This window comes from Melospiza melodia, chromosome 27 (genome assembly GCF_035770615.1).
Source record: "Melospiza melodia melodia isolate bMelMel2 chromosome 27, bMelMel2.pri, whole genome shotgun sequence".
NCBI lineage: Eukaryota > Metazoa > Chordata > Aves > Passeriformes > Passerellidae > Melospiza > Melospiza melodia.
The window spans coordinates 6,284,738-6,296,793 of NC_086220.1; the positions used below are offsets into that span (position 1 = coordinate 6,284,738).

The 12,056-nt window shown below is 44.8% G+C and overlaps 1 protein-coding gene across 3 annotated transcripts in view; it reads left to right on the forward strand.

The window, feature by feature from the left end:
• LUZP1 (leucine zipper protein 1) overlaps window positions 1-12,056 on the forward strand; it is a 35,011-nt gene that overhangs the window by 17,669 nt on the left and 5,286 nt on the right. For all 3 annotated transcript variants that reach the window (XM_063177434.1, XM_063177436.1, XM_063177435.1), the window contains 2 exons: window positions 5,005-8,289; window positions 11,616-11,777. In XM_063177434.1, the coding sequence (XP_063033504.1) occupies window positions 5,113-8,289; window positions 11,616-11,777 (3,339 nt within the window). In that variant the 5' untranslated portion in view covers window positions 5,005-5,112. The remainder of the gene's footprint in view (window positions 1-5,004; window positions 8,290-11,615; window positions 11,778-12,056) is intronic.

A 12,056-nucleotide genomic window follows, 5' to 3' on the forward strand; every position in this document is an offset into this window, starting at 1 on the left:
AATCCAATAATTCTGCTAAAAAACCAGTTTCATAAAATTATAGATAATGAGCAAAAGTGAGTGTGCAGAAAAAAAAAAATTTAAGAATATTAAGGGTAATTGAGAGTTTTAACTCTAGTAAATGTTTTGAACACTGAATTCTCACAGCTGTATAGCCAAAACCATGCAGAGTCAGAAGAGCCCTCAAAAGCAGTCTGCCTTAATCTGTGGAAGCAGGCAATTGATAATGCTAACTATGAGTGTAGTTAGGAGATAAGCACACTTGTTGAGGAAGATCAGAAAACCCAATGATAAATCTGTGGGGGAAGCAGGATCAGAATGAGTCATTTAAATAGTGAATCCTGGTAAATCACTGCAGTGTTTGGTATTACAGTACTGCTTTGAATTGGTTAAATGTGTGAAATTGGGGTTTGACTCCATGTGCTCTAATAAAGAACATTTTAGATCAGACAAAATGTTTTTCCTTCTTTTTTTCTGTAGGTAGTTACTGGCCACATATTTTGCATTGATATTTTATTTGAGTAACAGGCTTCCTGTGTGTCTCATTTGAAGAATGTTCTTTCAGAACTCAAATCCAAAGGGATGCTATTGTGCCTCTTGGCTTAAGGCAGGGCTGCCCTTATTGTTGAGGCAAAAAATCAGATCTTTAAGGTTTAAAGAATCAAGGAACACACTTGATTGTTTTTCTGAGCTTTTCCAAAGCTTTCAGTTCATGTTCTTGATGCGTGTCCCTGCAGAAAGAGTGGCACCATTGCTGGGGGACAGCTGCCATCCAGATCCCTGAGCCCCCTTTGTTGTCAGTGGGGGAAGAATTTTCCTCCTGTGAAAGTCCTGTTTCCTTGGCAAGGTCAGGAGAAGACAGCTGAGCATCTTTTCTTCTTTCAATCTAGAAGAATTTAGGGCTGAGCAAAGTGAGGTGCATCAGGCTTGGGTGTGTAAATATACAGTCCAGTACCACATACACAATAATGTCATCCCTATTGCTGCAGGAGTATTTCTGCTCAGTATTTCCTTTGGTACAGCCAGGAGGAGCTGTCCTGAGCTGCAGGAGCACATCAGCTGCTGCTGTGACCATTGAGCTTTTCAGTGTGTCCAGGAATACAGCCTGCCAGAGTCTTTAATCTGATTTTATTGCTGACTCAGATGGTTCTGTTAAACTCAACTCCCCCTACTACATTTGCCACTGCCACAGTTTACTTGCTGTTATTAAAGTTATCATCCTCTTTTCTTCCTGTGGTTTTTTTTGTTTTGGTTGGGGTTTTTTGTTTGTTTGGGTGGGGGTTTTTGTTGTTATTGTGGTTTTTTGTTTGTGTATGGATTTTCAATTGTTTGGGGTGGGGTTTTTTTTTTTGTTTGGTTGGTTTTTGGGGCTTTCTTTTGGTTTTTCGTTGGTTTGGGTATTTGATGGGATTTAGTTCCAAAAATTGTAAGATAGAGGTAGGCTGAAAACTGCTCACTTTTCCAAAAGAGAAAAATATGAACTCCATACATCCATATCAGATTGTTCAGTGCATTTACAACCTTTATCAGGTTTATTTAACAGCTCCTGTTTAAATATCCACCAACAATATTAATTAGCATTAATAACAGTCCCAGCGAATCCTGTACCGTTTGTCCTGATTCTTTAATATCATTGACAGACTGGAGAAGGGCAGTCACAAACAGCCAGGGAGCAGTTTAGGTTGGAAGTCCCAATGTGTTCTGTGGTCCAAGCCCTAACTCAAATCATGACTTCAAAGCAGTCAGATATCTATATCTATATATCTATATCTATATATCTATATCTATATCTATATCTATATCTATATCTATATCTATATCTATATCTATATCTATATCTATATCTATATCTATATCTATTTCTATCTATATATCTATATCTATCTATATATCTATATCTCTATATCTATCTATATATCTATATCTATATCTATCTATATATCTATATCTATATCTATCTATATATCTATATCTATCTATATATCTATATCTATATCTATATCTATATCTATATCTATATCTATATCTATATATCTATATCTATATCATCTATATCTATATCTATATCTATATATCTATATCTATCTATATCTATATCTATATCTATATTTATCTATCTATATATCTATATCTATATCTATATCTATATATCTATATCTATATCTATATCTATCTATATATCTATATCTATATCTATATCTATATCTATATCTATATCTATATATCTATATCTATATCATCTATATCTATATCTATATATCTATATCTATCTATCTATATCTATATCTATATCTATATTTATCTATCTATATATCTATATCTATATCTATATCTATCTATATATCTATATCTATATCTATATCTATATCTATCTATATATCTATATATATCTATATATCTATATCTATATCTATATCTATATCTATATATCTATATCTATATCATCTATATCTATATCTATATATCTATATCTATCTATCTATATCTATATCTATATCTATATCTATATGTATCTATCTATTATATCTATATCATCTATATCTATATCATCTATATCTATATCTATATATCTATATCTATCTATATCTATATCTATGTCTGTGTATCTATGTATACCTAAGATCATATTTTATATTGGCCAATTCCCCTCAATCTTATACATGTGCACTTTATTTGTAGTACTGATTTGGTCTGGTTCTGTCTCCCAGCACTGAGGTTGCTTCTGGCTATGCCAGAATGTTAAAGGGCCTCCAGGTAGGAGATTTGTTGTAGATCCTTTTGTTTGCAGTTCTTATTGTTTGTAGGTGTTGCTTTACATCTCCATCTCCTTATTAAACGAATTAGATTGAGCCTCTTTCCTCTCTGGCAGTAAATCATGTCAGCTGGGGAGGTTCTGGGACATTCCAGAGCCTGCTCTGAGCCCCTCTGTGATGTCCCCCAGCCTGTGTGGAGCCTGTGGCAGTGTTAGAGCAGTGTCACATGCAGCAGCAGCCACCAGGCCTGTGCATTTCTGCCTGCATTTCTGGCTGTCTGGGGAGGAGGCTGCTCCCACTCCAGCCGAGCTGCTGCTGGGTTAACCATTAACTCCCAGCTCCTGGCCTGGCAGGGACAAGCTTTTGTTTTCAGACTCTCTGTGGCCTTTCCTGTGCTGGTCCAGTGCCATTCCTGGGGTTCTGCTGGGGCTGGACAGCCTTTCCTGCCTGCAGGCAGCTGCAGTGGCCTCAGCAGTGTGGGGACAGCTTGGGGGAAGGTGGGGCAGGAGCAGGACATGGCCATGGTGGTGAGGGAGGGGACAGGCAGGTGGCCAAGGCTGTGCTCAGGACACCAAGGTTCCTCCCCTGGTACTGTTTGCAGTGCTCCCTTCAGGGGCTGAAGAACCTGAGTTGAACCATGTGGGACTGACCACAAATCCCCCAGTGGCCCTTCAGGAAATGGTCCCACGGGGTGCCCAGGGTGCACCAGGAGGGTCCCCATGGTGGGGACAGCCTGGGCCCCCTGCCTGCCTGGAGATGGATCCCCTCCAGCCCAGGCTGTGTGTCAGGGTGCTGCTGGCTCCCTTGCTGGCACTGCCTCCTCCCCACATCCTGCTCATCACACGGTGCAATAGGAAACTCCTGCGTGTTTCCTCTGCAGAGAGTCCACAGAAATTCTGGAGGTCAAGTTCTGTTCCAAGACAGACTGCCTGAGCAAGGCTGAGATCAGAGCTGCAGACATCCTGCCTCCACTCAGGTTTACCCTCTCGTGCTTTGGGCCATGCCTCAGCCCCTCAGCCCAGTGCTAATGCTGAGTGCCACAGGGGACTTCAGATCCTCCCAGGGGCCCTTTCCTGCTCCTCCCTCAAAGCACAGAGGGATTGTTTAAAAACCACCCTGCCAGCTCTGAGCTGAGCTGGAATAGTTCCCCCCGAGTGTGTCAGTGTGCTGATGAGTTCTAATTGCTGCTCATGTCAGCAGCAGCAAGGAGAGGGATAAGCAACTGCTCATCTCCTGGGTGGGTGAGTGGGTGGCAGCTGAGGGCAACAACAGCTTTGGAAATGGGAGGGAGAAACTTGAAACTCCTCTGGTAGAGTGTCCTTGGGATGTGAAATCTTCACTACAGCCCAGGTGAAGATTTCTGCTGAGCAGCCTGAGATGCTGGAGAAACACTGGCAGTGTCAAATGGCAGCAGCCCCCAGTCCCCTCCATCTGCCAGCTGGCATGGGGGGCCTGCCCCATCCTCAGTTATGGCTGGGGTTTGCCTTTTTCTGGTTCTGTTTATGGCTCCTGAACCTTCATCATTAAGGTATCCTCAGGAGAGAGGTGCAGGGCTGGAAAGAGAGGTGTCTGCTGCAGGTACAGGGACCTGAATCCTGCATGAGTGTGACCCTCTACACGAGTGTGACCCTCTACACACGAGTGTGACCCTCTCCACAGGAGTGTGACCCTCTACACGAGTGTGACCCTCTACACATGAGTGTGACCCTCTCCACAGGAGTGTGACCCTCTACACGAGTGTGACCCTCTACACATGAGTGTGACCCTCTCCACAGGAGTGTGACCCTCTCCACATGAGTGTGACCCTCCACAGCCTGGGATCTCACAGTGAGCAGCTGCCCAGGCTGGGGAGCCCGGGCTGAGGCTCCACTGGAGGTGCACAAACCTCCTCTGAGGGCAGAGCAGCATTGAGGACCCTTCCTGCCCTTAGCCATGGGGAACAGGCTGGTTTTGGTCACAAAGTAACAAAACCCAACTTCAAACCCCAACAAACCCCAACTTCACACATTTTAACCAACTCTAAGCAGTCATCTAATATCAAACACTGCAGAGTTTTACTAGGATTCACTATTTAAATGACTCATAGTCACAAAGTAAATGGACTGTGGCTCTTCTTTGCAATTTCATTTTGCTTAATTTAGTACTCAGAAATGTGTTTAATTAAAAAGTTATTTATATAAACATTGACAGCCTAACTTAAACTTAAATGTATTCTGAGCTCATATTGATTTGGAGCATTTTTTTCTTTCAGGGTGAGATTGCCTCCACTCAAAGGAACAACAACATACTGGAGATACACAAGGTGTATACCATTCACCCAGACTAAGAAAAGCTTTGTTCTGAAAGGAATATAAGAATCATGGCAGAATGTACAGGTTACAAGGAAACCTCAAATCGACACCTCCGTTTCAAACTGCAGAGCCTCAGTCGCCGCCTTGATGAGCTGGAGGAAGCAACAAAAAATCTGCAGAAAGCAGAGGATGAACTGCTGGACCTCCAGGACAAAGTTATCCAGGCAGAAGGCAGCAACTCCAGCATGCTGGCTGACATTGAAGCCCTGAGGAAAAGAGTGCTGAAGATTGAAGGCAAGGATGAAGAAATCAGGAAGGCTGAAGAGCTTTGCAGATTAATGAAAGAAAAGCTTGAAGAGGAGGAGAGCCTCACTCGAGATCTGAAGTCAGAAATTGAACTCCTTCAGAAGAGAATGGCAGAGCTGGAGAAGCTGGAGGAAGCTTTCAGCAGGAGCAAGAATGACTGTACACAGCTGTGTCTTAGCCTCAATGAAGAAAAGAACTTGACCAAAAAGATATCTACAGAATTAGAAATACTTAGAGTGAAAGTGAAAGAACTGGAATCATCTGAAGACAGGCTGGATAAAACTGAGCAGACCTTAACAGCTGAGCTAGAAAAGCTGAAATCCTTAGCCCTGAGCTTTATCACAGAAAGAAAACATTTTAATGAAAGAGAAAAACAAAATGAAAAAATAATCCAGGAGCTAACACAGAAATTAGAACAAAACAATAAACTAAATAGGGCAGATCAAACTAGAAATGCATCCAACTTGCTAGAAAGGTCATCCAACAATCTCCTGGACAGAAATGATATGAGAATTGAAGATGACTTGACTTCTGCACTGCCTTCTAAGGAGACCAGGAGGAAGGGAAGTGTGGATTACCTGAAACACGTAGAAAATGAAACCAGGAATAAATCAGAAAACCAAAAGAATAAAAACCAGGAAGACAACAAAGTGAAAGATCTCACCCAAGAAATTGAGAAACTTAAAATTCAAATCAAACATTTTGAATCTTTAGAAGAAGAACTTAAAAAAGTGAGAGCCAAAAATAATGATCTGCAAGACAGTTACTTGAGTGAGCAGAATAAGAACAAACTCTTAACAGGTCAGCTAGAAGAAATAAAAATGCAAATAAAGAAACAGAAAGAGCTGGAGAATGGAGAAGTTGAAAGTGAAGATACAAGCTTTTCTAGCAGAGGAAAGCATGACAGACCTAAATACAGAGGTGTCCTGGCTGATTTGGCAGCTGCTAAGCACAAGCCAAGGGAGCTCTCACCACAGCAGCGCCGGGAAAGAGCGCGGAACAGAGACTTTGCTCTCAGCAATGACAGCTACAGCCACACTGCTAAAAGAGTGCCCAGTCCAAGCTTGATGAACAGAAAAGCAGGGAAAGCTTCTGCTGCATCTGCCCTTTTAGACACTGCTGTCACAGATACAAGGAGACTGGAAGAGAAATCTTTAGTTTCCACTCTTTCTTCTGGTCAGAAGGAAAGCTGCGTCGTGCAGAACGAGGGGAAGAGATCCAAAGAGCAGCCATCTGTCCTCAGCCGGTATCCTCCTGCTGCACAGGAGCAGAAGGCTTGGAAAGCACCTTCCAAAGCTGTTGGTGACACAGGCCTGAGATGCAAGGTGGAAAAGCCATCTCAGGTGTTCCGTGGGAGCTGCCAGAATGGCGCTGACGCGCGGGATGAAAAGCCAAGCAAAGGAGAATCAGTGGCTTCTTTGTCTGACAAGCTGAAGACAAGTCAGGCTGAGGTCAGTGAGGGCTTGGGGGACCCACAGCTCACCAGGGGTACCCACAGCTCTTCCAATGGCACAGCCTCAGCTTACAGGTACCACGTGTCCTCCAGCGGGTCAGCCTCAGACTCTGCTGCCTCCAAAGTGGAAGCAGCGAGCACTTTTGCCTCATCACACAGACAGCCCTCAGAGGGGAGGGCCAAAAGGGCAGTGATCTCCCAGGAAAGAGAAGCTGCAGACACGTCACCTGAAAGTGGGAAGCTTTCCACACTGACAAAGCGCTCCCATCACTCCAGGAGTCAGGAGGACATTCTGCAGCTTCTCACAGGTCTTGATAAAGAAGGCACTGAGCAGTCTTCAAGTTCAGCAGCAGATCATGTAAATATGGGTTTAAAAAGTGACTCCAAAACCATCCAGAGTAACCAGGAAAAAGTTAATTCAGATGAAGAATCAGGGAGAGGCAAAAAACCAACCACTCTGTCAGATTTTGAGACAAGAAAAAAAGTCAGTTCCAAGCAGTTCTCCAATTCTAGGGGAGTTTTTAGAGCATCGCTTTTTGAAAATGACAAAAAAACTGTGAATGATGAAGACTCTACCAAGAGCATAAAACCATTAGATGCCAGCACTGGAGAATTGAAATCCAGAAGATCCTTCAGCCCTAGAGAAGCTCTGAGATCAAAAGCCATCATTAAACCTGCAATTGTTGAGAAGGATATGAAGGCAATCATGGGAGGGACTGTTTCAGAGGCAGAGTCAGAAAAACAGAAGTCTACTTTTAAAATGGTAACAAATAAAATGACAAGCAGCATCACAATCTTTCCTTCTGAGCCAACAGCTTCAAGGACCACTGCAGATACAGCAGCAAAGCATGTTACCACCAGCAACATCAGAGTGGCTTCAAATGAGCCTTCACCACCAATAACAAACAATGTCCCTTCACCCTTTGAGGTGTCAATAAATAGAAGTGCTCTGAAGTCATCTGAGGCAGACAGAAGTGGGGAGGCAGTGCTGAGGAGTAAAGCTGAAACAGTGGTCTCGAGAAGCAGCATTATGCTAAAGACCTCTGAAGTGACAGAGAGGAACAGTGGAGAGCATCAGCTCTCTTCCAGAGAGCCTTTGGAGACAATCAGCTGGAAGAGCCACGGCTCATCAGATGCAGGTTCATCCGAAACAAAGCACGTCACTGTCAGAAGTTCCTGGAGAACAAGGCAAGGCCTGCATTCCCTGGAGGACTCTCAAACCAAAGTGGAGAAAAGTGCAACTTTCAGTGCCACAAACTTGTGTAGATCCTCAGTGGACCTTTTAGAAGGGGAAGGGAGTAGCTCAAAACCAGACTTCACGGAGCAGCCTTCCTCAAGGACAGGTGCCACAGCTAATTCTTGGAGTGCCCCTGAGCTGGGCTCCCGAAGGACCAAAAGCAACTTGAGTGCCCCTGAGCTGGTGCCCCGCAGGAGCTGTGCCAGTGACCCTGCAGCAGCTGCTGCTTGGCAGCGCTCCCCGCCACCTGTGAGTATCCTGTCTTAGCACTCCTGCACTTGGTGAGGTTCTCCAGGTTGCCTGTTCCCTGCAGGCTGCATGGTTTGAAATCTTACAGCTGATTTCCTATCTTCAGCACTCTTGCACTTGATGAGGTTTTCCAAGTTGCCTGTTCCCTGTAGGCTGCATGGTTTGAAATTTTACAGCTGATTTCCTATCTTCAGCACTGTTCCACTTGATGAGGTTCTCCAAGCTTCCTGTTCCTTGTAGGCTGCATGGTTTGAAATTTTACAGCTTATTTCCTATCTTCAGCACTCTTGCACTTGATGAGGTTCTCCAAGTTGCCTGTTCCCTGCAGGCTGCATGATTTCAAATTTTACAGCTTATTTCCTATCTTCTGCACTCTTCCACTTGATGAGGTTCTCCAACCTTCCTGTTCCTTGTAGGCTGCATGGTTTGAAATTTTACAGCTTATTTCCTATCTTCTGCACTGTTCCACTTGATGAGGTTTTCCAAGTTGCCTGTTCTTGTAGGCTGCATGATTTCAAATTTTATTATTTCCTAAGTGCTGCCTCTCCCAGCTCCTGCTGTCTTCCTTCAGCGAATTCTCAATTCACAGCGCCCACAACTTTCTCATGTGTGAATTACCAGATTTAGCATTCTTGAAATGAGATCCATCTGCTTGGGGCTTGTAATGCCATATGAATAACCACATAGTAGCATCAGAGAAATGTAGTCACAGCTTAAGTAGGACGTGGCATGCTTTTCAGAGTGACTTTATGGAGCATTTTGGATCTGGAGTAGTAATGAAAAAATGATGGAAATGAGCAGATTGGAGTGGGGTTGTGCCTGAGGCAGAGTTGTAGCTGTAGAGATGGATAGAGCTCTTGTTGGTAAGAGCTCCATGGTTTCCTCATGTGAAACCAGACTCTGGTCTGGAAATTCTTCCTGGGCATCCCCATAACAGGTGGGTGGTGGTTGGTAACACAGAGCTGCTCCCTCCTTGCTCTGTGTCAATATTGCACCTGACAAGGAGCAAGAGCCACAAGGACAGCTGTGCTTTCCCTGTTCCTTTGGTGCCAGTGAGGGGAGTCCCTCAAAGCAGTGACACAAACTGCTCTGCTGGGATGTGCTCGCCACTGGAGCAGATTTGAACTCACTGGCAGCACTCACTGGTGCCCTTCTGGCCATTAAACCCACACTGGTTCTGCTGCAGCTCCTGCCTTGCTGTCCATTCAGCACTTTTCTGAGCAGCTCCTGCTGTTGGCAGTCTGCAGGAGGAAACAAGCTGGGTAATCTGACAGGGCTGGTGGCAGAGGGGATGGGTTTGAATGACTCTGGCATTGACAAAATGAACTGGTAGAGGTAGGCAAAGAGTTTTACATTTTCAAATCTCCTGCAAGGAGTTTTACATTTTCAAATCTCTTCCACTTCTCTGGCTATGAGAAGCACGGAAGAATTTGCACTTGGCTTTGCAGAAAGTTTGTTAGCTGGTGTTAGAAAGTACAGGGTGGCCTTCCAGCTACATTTGGAAACTGAGAATACATTGTCTCCCTGGCCAGGGTGGGTCGTACTCAATCTGTTCTGTTTGTTCATGAATTCAAGCCGAGCTGATATAATTGAAGTTGTTCTTCTGCAGAGCAGCAATTTGTGTGCTTGGGAAATGAGAGATCCATTCCTTGGGTGTCCTTTATCCCAAGAGTTTCAATTCACTGAGTTCATTTACAACTGAGTTCCTGTGTGGTTGCTTGCAGACCCCCAAGCAGTGGCACTCAGGGATTTCTTTTCAGTTTTCCTTCTGGCAGCCCACCCAGGGCTGAGTGCAGCTCTGCAGGTGCTCTCCTTGCTGTCAGATAAATTTGCCAGCTGTGCAGTTTAACTTCCAGCAGCTGAGGTGTACCTGACAGAGCAACCTGATCTCTGCCTGGGCAAGCCAGGTATATCCAGGATTAGCTGGATTCCACCTTTCTGTGTCAGGAGAGCAACCATGGTTGGTTCACACAGAACTGAGCTCAGGATCTCTCTCTGTGTCAGACTTTGCAATAAAATCACCCTTGGCACCACATAGTCACAAATCTCTTGGTCATTGTGTACTGTTAGTTTGTAAATTATGAGTATGAAGTTAACCTGAAAGACTGCAGATACTCAATTGGACTAGATATAGCAAATTGTATGCAACTTAAAATGTTGCATGTGCCCTTGGTAAAAAGCCCTTTGAGGGGTATCTTCAGGCTTGTAAAATGCCTCTTATCTCAGCAGCTTGGATTTGTGTTTCAGTTAAAGATGTTGCTTTTTCTCTGGCAGAAGGGAGCACTGAGCTGTCCTGTGGAGGTATCACTGTCACCTCTTCCCAGCTCCACTATCCACACTCTGACATTGCCTTGAGAATCTTATGTGGCAAACATGAGATCTGTGCTGGTTTTGCCAAAACCTTCCTCTCTTCCATTGCAACCTTCCCTCTGTGTACTGCTGATTCAGACAAATGTCTCCAATGCAGCTCCAGGAGTTGTTGACTCTTTGGAAGGCTGCTTTGGGAGCCCCAGGGAGAGGAGCTGATGATGGTGAGTGGGTGCTGCAGCCTGGGGAGCAGCTCCCTCTGCTGCTGGCAGAGCCTTCCCCAGCTCCCTGAACACCTGAGGCAAAGCAAGGCCTGGAGCAGTCCCTGAGCTGGGGTTCATGTTTCACAGAGTGCAGTCTGCACTCCCCTGGTGTGATGTTTGATGAGAATTAATGCAGATGTGCTGGAGGCAGGGAGCAGATGAGCAGCAGCAATGTCAGATGAATGCATGGTTTCTCATGCCTCTGCCATTGATCACTGGAGCTGGGCTGTCTGCTGCATAAATTGGCAAAATTCTAAAGCAGCCTTGTCTTTAAGGGAGGCCATCATCACTTCTCTGATGGTAGAAGTCTCCCAGGCAGTGTCCAGGGATGTTTTTCACCTTTCTCTCCCCTCCTTTGGGGACCAATGAGGGCATCTGCAATGGGTTGACCCTGGCTGGGTGCCAGGCTCTCAGCAAAGCCCCTCTCTATCACTGCCCTCCATAACTGGACAGGAGAGAGAAAATAGAATGAATCTTTTCTTGGATCTCAGTAATTCTGTCAAAGGGATCTGTCCTGTTTTGTCACCATGCACCCATAACTTGGGTTAAAATTACTGGATGGTTCTTGAGAAAAGATCTGTATGAAATAGCACATAAATGAGGCCATGGCAGAGCTGGCCTGGTGGTTTCAGTCCCTCCTTGCTAAAAGGACTCAGACCCACACCTTACACTGCAAACCTGGCACTGGGACCCCAGTGCTGTTCCAGATCCTTCACAGACCCTGGATCCCAACCCTTTTTATTTCCCTTTGCACAGGATGAGAGCAAGGATTTTGTGTCCAGTTCCAGAAGGAAGCAGTATGGCTCTTCTGAGTACCTCCTCCAGGCTGACACTCTGGGCAAAAGGACAGCCAAGGTGGAGCTGCAGGAGCCTGAATCCAGCTCCCCTGCACCACCAGGGCTCCAGGGAGAGGAGCAGGTACGTGAGGGAAGGTAGTTACAGGGCAGGAAACCAATATCTGAACTGACCTCCAAAAAGTCTCCACTCTTGTAGGAGAAACCAAGTCTGAAGTTAGCACTTGCCAGGGGTGGAGTGGCTGCTGTATTTTATCTTATGAACTTGTTTCAGCAAGCTTTATGGCTAAGAATATTCTCAGATAACTAAGTGGCACTGCATCTAGTCATCCTTTGGTACATGAATCAATCAGGGATGGAAAAAAAATTGGAGAGACAAAAGCAGAGTCCCTGCTTCAGCTGG